Raw genomic sequence first — 17,011 nt, 5'->3', positions numbered from 1 at the left:
AGTATCAGCACTGGCTGTGGAATTACAGATTATATATTATTCAGGATTTACAGGGACCTTTATTGTACATACGATTTCCAATGAATCAGTGTCCGAAGATCATTTATGCTTCCTATATTATTATTTTACGTATGCAGTATGCATTGTTTTGGCCGTACATTTTGTCAGGGGTTTTCAATCTTTTAGATGTCACGGACCCCCAAATATGGCCGACCTTTAGGACCCCAAGCCTAAAATTAAATTGGCAGCTATAAATTATCCTGTTTAAAGACCCAACTTATACTGTGAAAAAAATATCATAAACCTGTGTAAAATATATATGGAAAATATTTTGTTTACATTATTAATTTAGTTTCTACTTACTATAGTACTGTACAGTTAGATATTTATTAGTATTATTTATTTATTTACTCAAATCAAATGTACTTATTTGATTTTTTTCACATTTCTTTATGTATAGTTAATGTATTTATTCATTTTTTTACACTGTTTTTCTCTAAACTTTTCTACGGACCCCCCTAGCACTCTCTTGTGGCCCCCTGGAAAACCCCTGCATGCAACATTTCCGGGCAATCCTGCAGCAGCAACCTGTGTGTGTGCGTGTGCGTGTGCGTGTGTGTGTGTGTGCGCGTGTGTGTGTGTGTGTGTGTGCGTGTGGGTAGTAAAATGTGAACATTTTGACACCAGGGCCATTTTTTGGTCATGACGAGGAAAACAGCTTTAAATCATACTTAATGATGTTTTTTTTTTAAATGTAAAAATGCAGAAAGTTGTCTGTGATGGGTAGATTTAGGGGTTAGGGTTATGGTAATAGGGGATATAATATACAGTTTGTACAGTTTAAAAAACAGTATGTCTACGTAAAGGTATAAAACCGTGTGTGTGTGTGTGGGAGAGAGAGAGAGAGAGAATTTACGCATTTTCTTTGTGCAAACATTTTCATTCGACCTTGGTGCTGAATAAAAAGTCTCTCTTCCCAAGAAGAAAGCAAAGCAACACATAAAAGTTTGTCCTCATTCATTTTGCTATGCTCTACAGCTGACTCACGTCATGCCAGTGCAGTGACGTCACGGCCTCACAGGAGACTCGCGGACCAAAGAGAGGTGGAAAAAAAAAAGAAACAAGTAGTCGAGGCGTTCGTGGAAACAGGAAGCAAAGAGGGGGAAAGCAGAGCGGAGGTTGTTGTTGTTGTTACAAAAAAAAAAACTTCGGAAGGGAGCGCTCTGTTTTTTTTACTACCCCGTTATTTTGAGCTGTTTGGACCAACAGTGCAGCCGCGCGTGCGGTTGGCTAGATCGCGAGGACTTTCCGTCCGTTGCCAGGACACCGCTGAAGGAGGGAAGATCGCGCGCTTCGCGCCGAAGTGGACGGAGCAACGGCTACCTGATCAGGAGTCTCGTTTTATTTGCCCTCCCTGACCGTCCACCACACTGGAATGAACCCCACCTTACTGTTTCTTTATTACTTTAAAGACAGGGCGTGACATTCCTCCTTTTAAACCGCGGCCCTAGTCGATTTTACTGGAGTATTTTGACGTTTGAAGAAGTCTTCAGTTCGTCTGACAGGAACGGTGCACGCGCAGGCAGCGTGAGCTAACGAGAGCTAGCGACTTAGCTGCTAATGTCAACTAACATGGAGGGAGAGGTGCATGTGTTACATAACAACCAAACGCAATTAAATCGCCGACTTCTGACACCCAGCAAGCACAGTAATGGACGTGATTTAATCTCCAAAGAATAAAACCGCCCATAAAGACATTTATTTGGGAGAGATGGAGTCCAACCCGCTGATCAGCGGTAAGTTTTATTCCACTTCAAGGAGGTTGGACATGGAGGAGTAACGTGAATTGCATTCGAGTTTAATAAAGTGCTTGCTAGTCAAATAAAGACATACATTCACAACAAGCTCTGTTTTATTCACGGTTAATTTGTTCATGAGTTGGATGGTGCTTAAATCTGGTGTGTGCCAGAACGTTGTGTTCAAATCAACGTGATTGTCCAAAAAGTAATAAAGGGACCATATACAATAGTGGCATTTACACCTTAAGTTACTTTGGTCAGGGTGGGTTAACAAAACCTGTTGGAAGCCTGATGCACTTCAACTGTGTTTGAGTACATGTTTTGAAATCCAAATGTCTGACAGTGTCTCCACATGCCGCTTTTTCAGAATCAAATACATTATATCAATGTTTGGCTGACGTGTTTGTCTCCTGGTTATTTTTGTACTAACCAGCAAAAGATTTAGGATATATTTTGACAGAAGTGTATTTGTTTCAATTGTTGTATATTAAATATTTTGACATTGAGTGTCAGAGCTGTCAAACAAGCCCGTGCCCTGTTGTATAAAGGCTCTATATATAAAACACACATTATTACCTTATAGCTCTATTATTCGGTTCCTTTTGTACAAGGCCTTTTTAATTACTCTGACAACTTTGATGCAAATGCATAAGAACTGCTTTCCAAACGTGCATTGAACATGATTGTGCAATGCACATGTCAGTTTGTGTAAATAAAAGTGTCATCTATTAACCCAAGGAGACAGGGTGGGCACATTGATGAACCCTCCAGGAACTGCTACGAAGCCCTACTTGAGACAAGAGTACATTTTATAGGGGATTTGTTTGGTTTTAGCACTGGATTAATTCTGCACACATCATGGTCCTGTCTGGCTCTCTCCTCCTTTCTGATGGCAATTCATTCATTGGCTAATAAGTCATCATGCAGCCTGAGAACTCAAGATAATTGACTATTAAGCATTGAGGTCCCCAAACAGTCTTAAGGCAATAAGGCGGGGGAAACGGATCTGTGTTGTTCAGTGCCGGTTTTTATTTGCTTTCCTCAGATGTACAGGCTGATTTATGAGGCATTAGACTAAGGCAAGCTGTGCAGTGTTAGTCCCTTGATTAGTCATGCTGGAGCTCTTCAGCTAGAATGTAACACTGCAAGGAAAATAAGTGAATAATCAAAGTGTAAATAAGACAAACGTGCATCAGATTCTTTGGTTTTGGCACCGCTATGACATTTTTATCTTAAATACAGTGACCATATGGTTAACTTTGCTATTAGATTTGGATGGCAGTATTGTTTTTTTAATGAAGGTGTAGATGTGTGGTTAAATCACCATAGCAGACAGTATAGGTTTTTCATGAAAGCTTCAGTGTGTTATTGTGCTTTTGGGAAGATCTGAAGCTGTTTGTTTTACTGGCCTAAACACAGTAGATTCTGCTGTTAGTGCAGCCTTTAAGCACTTCATAATTTTATACCATTGTTTATTATGTTGCTACATTATAGAGGAGTTTCTCATGATGGTACTCATTCTTTTAAAGTGCCCCTTTTATGCTATTTTAAAGGTTCCTTATTTTGGTCTCCTGCAATAGATTTACATGCATCCAAGGTCAAAAAAACACTTTAATCCCCTCATAATAAACACTGCAGCATCACCTAATTTATCAAAGAGTCTGAAACCGGTTCGTTCGAAGATTCAGTCTCTCTAAACCCCTCCTTACCGAGAGCCTACTCTGCTCTGATTGGTCAGATGACTCTGTTGTCTGTTGTGATTGGTTTATCACTTACAGCGAGGGTCGGAAATGAAATGCCCATTCCCATATATGCATTTCGGCTCCAGAGGCTTCCTCGGCACTTGATACACAGTAATAGGAACAGTAATGTTGGTGTCAGTTTTACCCCAGTCCTCGTCTTTTGGAGGTGCATGCAAGCGGATTCGCAGTGCTGAAAAACAGCGTCTTCTCGACATGACGACAACACAAACCAAACTCTTCCAGTCTCAGCTACAACTACAGCGTTTGAGTGTCAAAGTAGACGTTCACGGGCAGCCAATGAAGACCATAGACTGGCATAATGAAGACCGTAGACTGGCATAATGAAGACCATAGACTGGCATAATGAAGACCGTAGACTGGCATTATGCAAATTTGAAAGAGGAATTAAAAGCATAGGAGGGGCACTTTAAAAAACTGGCTTTGTTTTTTCAATGGCTGTTTATTTAGGGATGCAACTAGATTAAAATTCTGCTAAATAAATCTAAAACATACAATATTGACTAATACTATTTAGATAAATAATCTTGACAAATAACTGGTATGGTACAGTTTGTTCATCTATAAAAAAATACTTTTTTTCTTTGTGTTCATTTTACAGTATAGTTACACAAGCACTTTTTATTATATGTTTAGTACTCTGCGTAATTCTACATTTAACACATTTTTAATTGATCTATTCATATTAATTGCTTGAAACTAAAGTGATATTTATTCAGACAAATCTTTCATGTAATATCTTATGGATGAATAACGTTGAGTGTTATTCTTTTTCACCGTTATTGGTCAGATTAATTCGACTTTCAAGCCAATCTACATGTTCTCAATGCAGAATTATATTGTGTATATTTCTAGCAGGAACAATTAAAATGTGTTATAGAAATGTCTTCAAAAAACGAAATGTAATTTCCACTTTTCTTTCAGCCTGTATAGAAATGAGTAACTTCAGCAGTATTGCATAGAGATGTTGATTTGATGAGTAAGTGTGGATAATAGGCTGACAGGACAATATGACATTTAAATCCTGAACCACGGCTTTGTAAAACCCTCTGTTTGCCTTGGTGTGTGGTTGCACAAGCTGCCCACAAGATATTCTTCTGGTGTTTCAGTCCTAGAATGACACCATTTATTAAAGACATTTTACTGTTAATGAATGCACTCACTCAATCACTTACAGCTCATTTTAATGACATTTTAATTAATGAATGTGTTAATTAATTCGATTTTGTGTGCTGAGTTAAAATGCGGTTCCCTTCATTGTCATCAGCAATTCCCTGCGATTTGTTTGGTTCACTGCGCTTAAAAGGTGGCGGGGTCTTTTATATTCCTTAGAAACTGTTGCTTAAATGCTTTTACCATGGTGATCGTTTCTAAGGTGTTGCTTATGAGTTACGTAAATGAAGGGGGGGAATGGTAATCGGGTTCATTTGCATTCTCAACATGTTCTTCCTGAACTTGTGATACACGTCCTCAGCTGACTGTATAGCACCATTAATTCTTGCCTGTTTTCCCTCGATGTCGCTGCAGATAAAATGTTCACTCTCCATTTACACTCATCTACTCAATCCAACCATAAAAAAATGCCTAAAGAAAGAGGATGTAATTTACTGTACTTAGTTAAATCCCAAAAGGCTGTTTTTTCTCTCTAACATGGCTGCAGTTCCAGAACATATTTACCATGATGACAATGACAATGAAATCAACGTATTTTAGATGCAGTATTTTTTGCAACATAGCTAGTAAAACCAGTCTCTTTGTTTTTACAGCACATATGACTTGATTGTGAGATATCGGCATATATTTCAGTAAAAAGTTAGTAATTACAGGTTGTTTTACATTTAGTTAGAACTAATTGCATTGTCCTTTGTAGTACCGTAGTCCCTTTTTTAAATCTCAACTTGGTACTTAGCACTTACTTAGCACCCCTACACTTTAAACAGTAGTTTACAAATACTGCCTGGTTAACATTGTGTGTTTTCTGTGCCCTGTAGCGATGGATCCGTCCATTACATTGTGGCAGTTCCTGCTACACCTGCTGGAGGATCAGAGTCAGAAGCACCTGATCTCCTGGACGTCTGGGGACGGGGAATTCAAACTGCTGGATGCTGAGGAGGTGGCCAGACTCTGGGGGCTTCGCAAGAACAAAACCAACATGAACTATGATAAACTAAGCAGGGCACTTCGTTACTACTATGACAAGGTATGCATAGGAATCACTATGACTGTGAATCAGGCTTGGTTTCATTTGGCCCTATTCGGAGTGGTATGACCATAGTCTTATTTCACAATATAAACAATTTTTATTTCACGATAACGGTATCTTTGTCATTAAAAATAAAAGCAAATTAAAGACGATAGGACAAATACAATAAATAAACTGTTTTTTTATGTACAGCAGGTTTATTTAAGATGTAGTAAGAAATGCTACAGAAATTGAATACATGTAAAAATAAAACACTGCATAGTCTTTACTGTAAAAATTAAATGGCCTCACTTTAAGGCCTAATGCACAGATCTAATATACTGAGTTCTGACTCATCCGGTTTTCGCCAAAATGTTTAAGTTCACTTAAGACAACCAACTGTGTTTAAGTGAATACTATACACACAATATATACGGTATGCGAATATTGCAATGATTATAAGAGACTCCTTTCTAAAACCTTACTGACGCCAAACTTTTGAACAGTATAACAACCTGTATATTCGATATATTAATTTAATGATTGCAAATTAGATTAAATCAATGGAATTAAACATTAAATTGACATTATTTTCTCAAAATTCATGAATTTCAACCAGTTAATCAGCCTGGACAATATTTAAATCTTTCACTATTATTTTTCCATGAATAAATGATACATTTCTGGAATTTTGTATTGTATAACTACAATAAAAAAATATTTAAAAAAACACACTAAAGATAATAGGAATGGCTTGGATTAATATAAGGTGAATATTATTATTGCTTTCATACTCCCACAGAATATTATTAAGAAAGTTAGCGGCCAGAAGTTCGTCTACAAGTTTGTGACCTATCCGGACCCCAACTCTGCTGATGGTCTGAGAGGGCCTGAGGATTCACAGAGGGCCACTGCGGGAGAGAAACTGGAGCTGTCCACTCAGACCAAACCTCTAGGTTCTGCTAACAGCACCAGCCCGTGTCTCTCCAAGAGCCTGCAGGTTCAGCGCTCCTCCCCCAGCTCGGTGCAACGCAGCTCCCGCAACGATTACATGAAGTCTGGTCTCTACTCTACCTTCACCATCCAGTCCTTGCAGTCACCCTGCAAAAGCACTTCTAAATTCATCAAAACAGAGCACGTCTTGATTGACGGCAGCCCCAAACCTGCCCATCTGGACCACACAGTGCACGAGGTCAGCTTCATTCTGGATTTCATGTTTTTGTCTCTTGTTCTGATGCCACAAGTTATTAGTTAAACGAGTTATCAACGGGTTGTAAAACCTTGTGAGGCACATCAGGTATTTGTTTCACAGTGGTTATGTATGTGTATGTTGCAGATACGAATATGTCAGACAGAAGGGCAGCAGGGAACTGTTCAGGCCCAGTCGACTGTGGAGAGCAGCAGTCTGCAGGTGATAGTGACCCACCCCTCCCCATGTGCTACACCCGCTCTCAGCCCCCAGACACCCTCTGGCTCAGCCACTGCAACCACAGTAAGAATGGCTTGTTTTGGGCAAAATCGTCAGTCTTTGATTGCCTTGTGTGTTTACATGTTTACAGTCGTGCTAATTATAATTGCAGTGAATCTCAGCCTCTGACGAAGTTCTGATAGTGTCAGAAATTGCATTGCATTCATGCAAGCCCTTTTCCCAATTGATAAAATCAAGTCCCACACAATAAAAATAGTTGAAAATATCACAGTATGGATGTAAAAGAATTACAAACTAGTTTTTATCCATTGTACTCAATGAAGCCTCCTGGTCAACATGACATTGTTAGGCAGATTTACAAAAGATTATGCATTATTATTAGTGGAAAATGCCTAAAAGTCAGCTAATCAGCATGCAATCCAACACCCATGATAAATTCTGTTATTATTACGACTAGGGCTGTGTTGAAAAAATCGATTCACCAATTCTGAATCGATTTTCATATTAATTTCTAAAGATCGATCCGTAACTCAGAGGATCGATTTTAATAATAGGCCTACATTTTCCCCATAAACACACTGAGACATGGCGACCGGCGGTGCTGCTAATGCGGTTTCTCTGAATCCACTTGTTGACCAGAAAGAAGGAAAGAGCCGTTCACATAGCGCATTTTTTGCGCGTGCAAATTCGTTTTCCAACATCAACACATTGAGTGAACAATACATTTTTACAACATTAATGTATGTTTGTGAATGTTATTTAATACAAACACTTGATTGTTCATGAACAGTTAAAACTTTTGATTTTAAAAATATAAGATCGGATCAGATCGGATCGAATAATGATAATCGATTCAAGATCTTGAGAATCAAAATCGAATCGATTCTTGAAATTTGAATCGGTACCCAGCCCTAATTACGACATCTGTGTATAAAAACACTGTTTTAAATTCATCTATCCATCCATCCCACAGAATGCTCAAGCACAGAAGAGCCAGAGTTTGGGTGACCCACCACAGATCTACTTGTCTGATCCCAGCTCTCTGACCTCGCTAATTCCTCTGGCTCATGGCGAATGTGTTGTCAACCCCTCTCAGCCTGTGTTTGTGGTCATAAAGCCTCCTTCTGTCGGGCTGACCAAAGAGTCCAATCTCCCGGCTGAGGAAGAGTTGCTGGAGATTGTCGATCTGGATGAAAAAACAGATGTTGAGGTGAACAGACATGTCACAGTCATTAATGAATTATTCCGTGTACAACATCAAAAAAAGGGTGTTTGAATCGGTGGTGTTTGGTTGGAATTAAATGAAATGCAAGAGTAATTTATTTATTTTATTTGCCATACTCAGTCGGTGTCCACAGTGCCTGTCCCTCGAGATACAGATTCCCCAATCCCTGTGGATTCCCCGTCACCCTGCGTGGAGCCAGTGGCCCAGCCGGTTGGAGAAGAGGAAGTGGAAGAGAATCCTGAGTTACCTGGTTAGTCAAAAGTTCTGGTTGATTAAAGCAACACTGTAATTTTTTTAGTTGATTCTTAGCAAAAAAAACACTTTGTTCTTTCAAAATTATATGTGCTCATTAATGTATAATGACTTCTACCAACTAATCAAGTATTCTCGTAAGCGTAGAATCTGCTATTTATAATACATACGAGCGAGTCGCTCGAATGGCAGAAGCCATGTTGCGCCTCCATCTTGAAAATACATTAGCCAAAGAGGGACATACCTGGAAATTCAAGCTTCGCCTTTCGCGTTTTTACACTCAGTGGCACCGTGATGAATGCGAGGGGGAGATTACTCGCGACTGCCGGCAGATTTCAAATAATACGGCCACCGTAGGAGTTAAAACGCCCTCGGAATGGGAGGGGCTAGAAAGTAATATTCAGTTGGTAGTCATATACAATTTCACCGCTAGATGGGAGAAAATCCTACACAGTGTAGCTTTAAATGTTCTGGTTGATTCTGGTTCATTAAAAAGACTTTGAGCTCAGAATAGCTGGTGATATTCAAAGCAGCTGTCTGATCTAGTTTTTAGGGATACTACATTTAAAAATTCCAAGTGAATCTTTTTGTAACTGGTAGCTCATTCCTTAGTGTTTTAGTCTCAGTTATAAAAGGGAGATCAAATAAACTCTATATTACTACTTCAAGTGGCTTGGCAACTGTAAACAGCCTAGTGTTAAGCTAATTAATTGCTGTTTTTGAAATAAGTCTCTTGTGCTCTCCAAGTCAAACTCATTTGATCAAAAGTACAGTAAAAATAGAAATATTGTAAAATATTATGACAATTTAAAATAACTGTTTTCTAATTTAATATATTAAAATTTTTTATTTATTCCTGTGATGACAAAGCTGAATTTTTAGCATCATTACAGTCTTTAGTGTCACACAATCGTTCAGAAATCATTTTAATATGCAAATTAGATGCATAAGATTATTATCAATGTTAAAAACAGTTGTTTTCAAAATGATTTTAAAGTTTAAAGATCTTTTGTATCATAATATTTTTTTTACTGTCACTTTTGATAAATTCAATGCATCCTTTTCCTTAAAAAAAATCTATTAGGCGTTTATATTGGTGGAGGAATTTATTGTGATTAGTTCTTTATCAAATGTATATATCTTTTATCATATTGCTGATACCGCATTTTTATTAAACAATGCACAACTTCAAGGAATGCTTTACAGTTATTCAACATAGTTATAGGTCAGCAAAGACCGCAGTGTTTAAAAATCAATTGCCAATTTCAGCCCTTCATTCAAAACTGTTTTCAGAGGACACCAATACTTCATCAGCCTCCCTCTCAGAGAGCATGCTGGAAGTCCAGCCTCCTAAATCAAAGAAGCCACGTGTGCTGGAGCTGCCATCTTCGTCTACATTGCTGCCTATTGGACTCTCACTGGATAAGGTCAATGCTGCGGTGAACAGCCTGCTGGCCTCTGGCAGTGCCACAAACACCTTAACACCCACAGTCATCACCTCCCATTCCCTGGTGAGCCATTCAGTTCATTATTATGGTTGTTTAAAAACGTGCTTACATGTAAAATGTACATTTTTTAATGCATTTCATTGAGATAACAAATTTAAATTAATTTGCACTATTTGATGGAATTTAATTAGTGCTGCGTGCAATAGCATTATTAAGATGAAACTCACATGAACACCCCAGAAAATATAAAAATAGTTATTTTAAGCAGTTTACAGCCCAGATTTCAACACAATGCCCTTTTGTACCACATACAATGCACAAAGAGATTGCTTTTAAATGATGGATCACAGAGCTTTAGCATTATATTACAGTCTTGTGTTTTTAAAAGCTAGATCTTTGCGTTTGCAATACTTTTTATAAAATATCAGCAATATCTTGTTTTTGTTTTCTTTGTGGGAGGCAACAATAGCATTTGTGTGGTATGAATGGATGCTTCACATGTACCAAGCTCTTACTCACACAGTCTCAATGTGATTTTAACAAAGCCAGAGAGATACGAATGCTTGTGTTACCAGATAACCAAGAACAAAGAGATACAACACAATGACCTTGGAAAATGGTTCATACACTCACACACACACACAACCTCTTCAAATCTCTCTCTCACTTAGACTCCAGTGCTGTTGACACCGAGTCCGCTGCCATCAACCATTCACTTCTGGAGCACGCTCAGTCCTATCGCTCCACGCAGCCCTGCCAAGCTCTCCTTCCAGGTGAGACTTCCTGTCCACACAGTTTCTGTCCACAGCATGGCAGCAGCACACCATCTGTCTCCTCACACTCCCTCGGCTCATCGCATGGCTGAGAATTTACTCTCTGCCCACTCCATTCATAACCATCAAATGCATCACAACATATGACATATTTTCGAAACTTTTCGAATTGTCATGGTACCCGATATCTTATTAACACATTTAGTTGACACTTTTATCCAAAGCTACTTGCAATAGAGATACATACGCAGTACGCACTACGTCACAGAGCTTGTAATATTCATAGCATACAATGGCAGGTTCATTAGAAAGCTTGATTAGGAAACGAGCTGGAGCAGAGGAGAAATGCAGAGAACCAAAAGATGACTCCCCCCCCAAAATATTCTTGTGATAATTTTTTAAGCTGAAATACAAGGAAATGAATGTCACTACATCAGTGGTTCTCAAAGTGTGTGGGGGTAGGGGAAGAAAAAGATGGAAAAAAAACAGCCGTGGCAATTCAGCGGACGGCATCACTAGCTGTTTTTTGTGAACTCTCCCCTGCCGTTTTCTGGCTGGAAAACATACAAGAAGCTAAGCTTGTGAGGCGGCCGATTATGTATTGTTCATGCAACACTACATCCCTGGAATTCTAATTTAAATTAAAAGGTCTGGTCTAATAATCTCTCTTATTTTTATATTTTTTAATGTTTCAACAGCAACACAAAGTGAAACAATTGCAGGTGTTTTTCATTGCATTTAAAACAAAAAATCTTTACGTTCATACTTTTTAGTAAAATTATTTGGTAGTCAGAAGTGGGGATAGGCACTTCTAGTCTATAAAAAAAATAAAAGTCTAAAGGGGGGCGTCACCAAAAAACTGAGAACCACTGCATTACATGAAGTATTTTTTGGATGATAAATGGTTCTGTAAATTCTGAATGGATGAGAAAAGTTTCAAGCTGTTGTAAGTTAGCCAGCGATTCCCACACTTACTGTATGATCACACATTATTTGAATTATGTGTTGTTTATATTATTGTTTACAATAAAATACAATAAAACAGTAGTTATTAACTTATTATTACTACTATAGATAATAATAACAGTTCATCACTCTTAATTGTCGATTAGTTTTATTATTTAATTATAATAAATGTCATTGTTATTGAATTTGGTGTCTTATCACATTTAATGCCCCCTTTTTTTAATTAGTTCATTAAATCCATTTATTATTATTACTACCATTATCAATAACTAATAATAACAATAAATACAATTATTTATTGCTATTATGGTCTTTTATAATTTTTGCTCCCATTTTATAAAGAAATGAACTAAACATTAAATAAGGCTCTGCATTGTAGTGATTTCACCATGTTGTCCTTCGCTTATTCCTTAAGTTTAGTGGATGTCAAATCTAGTGTGCTTAATTTTATGAAGGCTTTGGTTTCATTGGACTCCTCCTCAGAAAAGCATGTGAGCATCCTCTGCTGGACAATAGCAGCAGTGCAGAGTTTGCAAGGTTTACACGCTGTTAGTTTTACAGGAACAGGGCCATTAAACGTAACCCTACATGAGCGACCTCCTGTCTGTCTGTCGTGGTAGATGACTTTTTGGACTAGTTTTGCATTTTTATTATAATCCCTTTAATATTGTCCAGTTTAATTAGTGATTAGATGTTCCAATGTAAATGTATGACTGTAAATGCGTGCATACTGAAAACGAGTAAAAATGATTGATAGCTAGCCATGAATGCAGTACATTAAAAAGTGTCTTTTAACAGAGTCAAGCTTAAATCCTGATTAATACCGTGCTGTTACTCTTGCAGTTCCCCTCCAACGGAAGCAATCAGATCCAGATCCCGGCACTGAGCGTGGACGGCCTATCCACGCCTGTCGTTCTCTCCCCCGGACCACAGAAACCTTGACTTGCGATTTAATTCATTTGTCTCTTGCCGTGGTGATTGGCTCACTCCCCAGCCAATAAGACGCTGAGGACGACCAATGAAAGATGAGACACTCCATAACAAGTTCTGCTTCGAGTTGGGCGGAGCCTCCGCTCCAATGACGGCTCGACAAGAGGAGTGCGCTCTCAGCTGTCCTTTACGATTGGTTGACAGAGCAGCCCGCTTCTGGGCTTCATGGTGGTATTTCATAGACTATTTGCTCTTTTGTTTTTCCCTTTGCCTTTTATATGATCATCAACGGTTATTTATTTATTTTTGATGTTTCTTGGTGCATCATGTGATGTGCATTCCGGAATGCTCAGATTGTGAATTTGGAACTCTTGAGATCTCACTTTATTTTTTGATTTCTCACCGTAACATTATGAGTTATGGACCAGACGAGGTAACCTCTGATTGAATCAAGGCATGAAATGCCATTTACAGACGGAGCATTGCTTTCTTAAAAACTTCTTTCTTTTTGTGAAAATAGAAAGCATGCATTTGAAATCTGACAGATTAAAGTGCAAGATTATTTTTTTCTTTGCCATTACAAAGACACAAATCAGTTTTTAAAAGGATATGACACACTGTTGTTTTAAACATTTTGTGTTTTTCCATGGACAAAGGAGTGCATTTTGCTAAAGAGGCATTGAAAATGCCAGAGGAATGTCACGGCCATTCCCGGGATTTGAAGAGGCGGAACCAGGGAGGAAAGGATACGAAAGAGATTCAGAATGATATCAAGATCTTTTTCTTCTACGAAATCATTCCTTTATTTCAAAATGTCCTTCTTGTAAATATAAGTTGCACCCATTCCAAGACTTGACAGATTTTTTTCTTCTTTTTTGTTCTCACTTTCCTGTTTTTGTTGTTGGTTTTTTAATATTTCTTTTCAAGGAGCCCTTTCTCTGGCAAAGCAGGCAAAGGTTTCAGAAGTGTCATGGCGAAGCGTTGCAGTTTCATGCTTTTTCTTCTTCTTTTTTTTTGTAAGGAAAATGCCAGAGGAGACCAAAGACCAGCTGTTTATATACAATCCATCTTAGCATCTCTATCCTTTTTTTCTCTTTCGTTTCACATTTTCTCAGTCTCTTTCTCATGCTGAGTTTCTATTTTTACTCTGCCACATCAAAGGGCTATAAGAACCTTCACACAACCAAAACGCTCTCTCGTTCTGACACTGTACATAACTGATGCATCCGACTGGCCAGCTATAAGTGTAAAACTCAATAAGCGTTGTAAATAGTCAAAGTAATTTATGCAGCTGCTTTTGATATGTTTAGTAGTTTTGTGCGGCCTGCCTCTTATGCTATGTTCGTCTGATGTGTTAAAATCACACTCACGGTTGTTACCTCAAAGCTGTCAAGAGCTCGACGCGTCAAAGCAGCCACGCAAATACATTGCGACTCTTTCCTACTGACACACAAAGCCAACGATTATTTGCATATTTTCTAGCGCCTGTAGTTTGTGTATGAAGCTCAAGTTTCCTGTGGGGAAATCATGGTGGTTATATATAGCGTTCTACAGAAAGCTGTAGTCGGTGTTTATGGACAGTAACTGCCTCCACGCCATGCAGCCTTTTCTATCATTCGATTTGACTAAACTCACGCATAACATGCTTCTTTTCAATCCAAGAAAACATTTGGGTGGTCAGTGTCTTTCGGCTCTTTAATTTGGTGCTTTTGTCGTTTTTATATCTGCGTAATTGTAACCGATTCGGGAGGATTTTCTCGTAGCATGCTGCAATTGCCTACACGTGTCACCTCTCAGTCCTCAAGATTGTTCTCTCTTGCATTTTGTGCAACTCGTGGCTGATTTGTATACGCGCGGAGCCAATGCGAACTGTTCTAATCTCAGTGAACGACTGTTTGTTAATATAAAGCTTTCGAGAAAGGCCTTGAAGATCAGTAATCGTTCACCGCAGCTTTCGGCGCCACATTGAAGTCGACACATTGAATGTTCTGTTCGAGGAGGCTCTGCCTCGCGTGTTAAGCACAGCGACCTGGTGTATCAGCTTAAATGGGATCAGATTCACACAAAACTAATTGACTTTCATTGGTGAGTTACTTGTGGTTCTTTTACGCCATGCATTGGGCAAAATAATACGCCTGCAATATCAAATAACTCACTGTGATGATGAATTTAGTGATTTGCGAGTTGTACTTTCCCCATCCGTGATCTTTAATGCAGTGCGGCGAGTCTGCATACTGCTTTCAGCCGTCTTCTCAAGCTTGTCTGGATTTCTGGGATTGTTTGTGCCTCTGAATGTCCGTGCAGCTAACGCTCTGTAATGCACTGCGAATGCGTTTTTACAGCTGGTGTCTTTGAGCTAGACTCGTCCTCTTCCCCCCTGCTACCATGCTGTTGTTCCCTTTACCGTACATCAGCACTGATCAATACAGTGACAGCACACTTCCCCGAATCAAACTATTACATAGTGACGATGACTTCATTTATCCCCAGATGGGTTGTTTACAAACTAGCAAGCTTAAAAGACAGAAATGGCGAGCCATATCTAAAACCATTTCTGTTATACAAATGTAGAAATAAATGATTTAAAAATCATTGCGTTGGTTCAGACAATGTTTAATATTGTAATATTAACGAGCCTTTGTCATGTTGATGAAACCGCTGCCCCCTTTTGAGATAATGAATCTAATGCTGCACGTCTCTGAACCTACAAAGACTGTTTGGGTATCTTAATACCACATTAAATAGGCCTTAAAGTGGGATTTCTGGGTATGTGCTCGTCCAGTGACAAACTATTTTGGTATTAATAGCTTCTAAAAACTTTTTTTTCTTAAGTCATCCCAGAATATTTTTATGTGGAGTAAGGTTTATTGTGCTTATAACCAGAAATATTAATTTAAAAAGTGTTTTCCCCTGTCCTATTTCCTCATTAGAACTAAAATTGTGCAGAAATTGTATTTGTGCAAGTTTTAATTGTGCAAAAAAAAAAACATGTAAATTATTGTTGGTAAACCAGCATGTGTAAATGTTCTAGTCACTGAAACCTTTATGCAAATGACATTACATAAAGCCATTTATTGAATAATTGATTGGACCGTAGAGATGGTGGCTGGGACGGGTTTTCTCCTTTGTGAAGGAGTCTTTAAATTATTTCCTAATACCAGCACAGATTTCGTACCATGTACAATTTTCCATTGTAAGACAGTCAATCATTTCAATGTTTCTCATTGAGAAAACCTGTTTAATGCTTGTTACCTGCTTATGAAGTCACAAATCCAAGCACCAAACTGGAGATGGAGTTGAAACGATTGTGGCTCGAAACTGTTAAGACATTTGCCTCATTTTGCTTTTCAAGTTACTGAATTTGAACATCTGCGGTTGTCAGATGCTGTAATAAGTCTTTTCACTTGTTGTTTCCTCTTTGAAATGTTACGTGGGAACTGTTCATGTATTCTATATTCAATAATGTGTTGGGAAATCTTGCGCTACGCATATATTTGTGTAATAAAAAAAGAAAAGAAAAAAGGATGCTATTGTGAAGAAGGAACACGTGGTCCTGAAGGACTCTTGGACTGTTGGGAAGCAGATCTCTGCGGCCTGAGCTCCCTTTCCCGGATGAGAATCACTCTCTGGGAGTTTATTTCATAAAGGGACGGAGAGGCTTTTATTTTTCTGAATTGTCTAAATACTATATTATATGTACTGGAAAGAGACAAACTATTTTTCATCTGCACATTCTACTTTGTTTGTTTATGTGATAGATATTAATCTTGTTTTCTAAAGACAAAAAAAGACTCGGAACTAATATGAAAATGAATAAAAGGCTATTTTGTTCTTTACCTTGTTTAATATTCATTTTGTCAGTATCTATCTGTCTGTCTATTGGTCGTTCTATCATTCTATCTGTCTGTCTGTCTATCAATCAATGTAACTATATTTGTGTGTGTGTGTGTGTGTGTGTGTGTGTGTGTGTGTGTGTGTGTGTGTGTGTGTGTGTGTGTGTGTGTGTGTGTGTGTGTGTGTGTGTGTGTGTGTGTGTGTGTGTGTGTGTGAGAATATATAGCCACATTTTAATACTGACTTGTGGTGACCTTTTAAAAAATAGGCCTCAAGTAGAGTAATAGCAAAAAAGATTACTGAATTATGTATAACAACAATTTAATGTTATTGGTCTCGCCACACAAGCACTGTCATTTAAAATATAATTTGCTTGATGAATTATTATCAAGACACGAACTGCCTAAAAAACA

At 38.3% G+C, this 17,011-nt stretch overlaps 1 protein-coding gene across 1 annotated transcript; it reads left to right on the top strand.

Annotated features, from left to right (window-relative positions):
* The first annotated feature begins 1,095 nt into the window (after window positions 1-1,095).
* elk1 (ETS transcription factor ELK1) lies at window positions 1,096-16,599 on the top strand. The gene is made up of 9 exons (XM_079637775.1): window positions 1,096-1,796; window positions 5,551-5,759; window positions 6,544-6,933; window positions 7,078-7,233; window positions 8,144-8,380; window positions 8,516-8,645; window positions 9,941-10,158; window positions 10,767-10,868; window positions 12,678-16,599. The coding sequence occupies exons 1-9, from the start codon at window positions 1,772-1,774 to the stop codon at window positions 12,774-12,776; spliced, it is 1,566 nt and encodes a 521-aa protein (XP_079493901.1). The 5' UTR covers window positions 1,096-1,771; the 3' UTR covers window positions 12,777-16,599.
* The last annotated feature ends 412 nt before the right edge of the window (window positions 16,600-17,011 follow it).

The sequence above is a fragment of the Phoxinus phoxinus genome (genome assembly GCF_949152265.1).
Source record: "Phoxinus phoxinus genome assembly, chromosome: 15".
In the NCBI taxonomy this organism is placed as follows: Eukaryota; Metazoa; Chordata; class Actinopteri; order Cypriniformes; family Leuciscidae; genus Phoxinus; species Phoxinus phoxinus.
The sequence above is the reverse complement of the archived record's forward strand: the minus strand, read 5'-3'. Positions and strand labels throughout refer to the sequence as shown.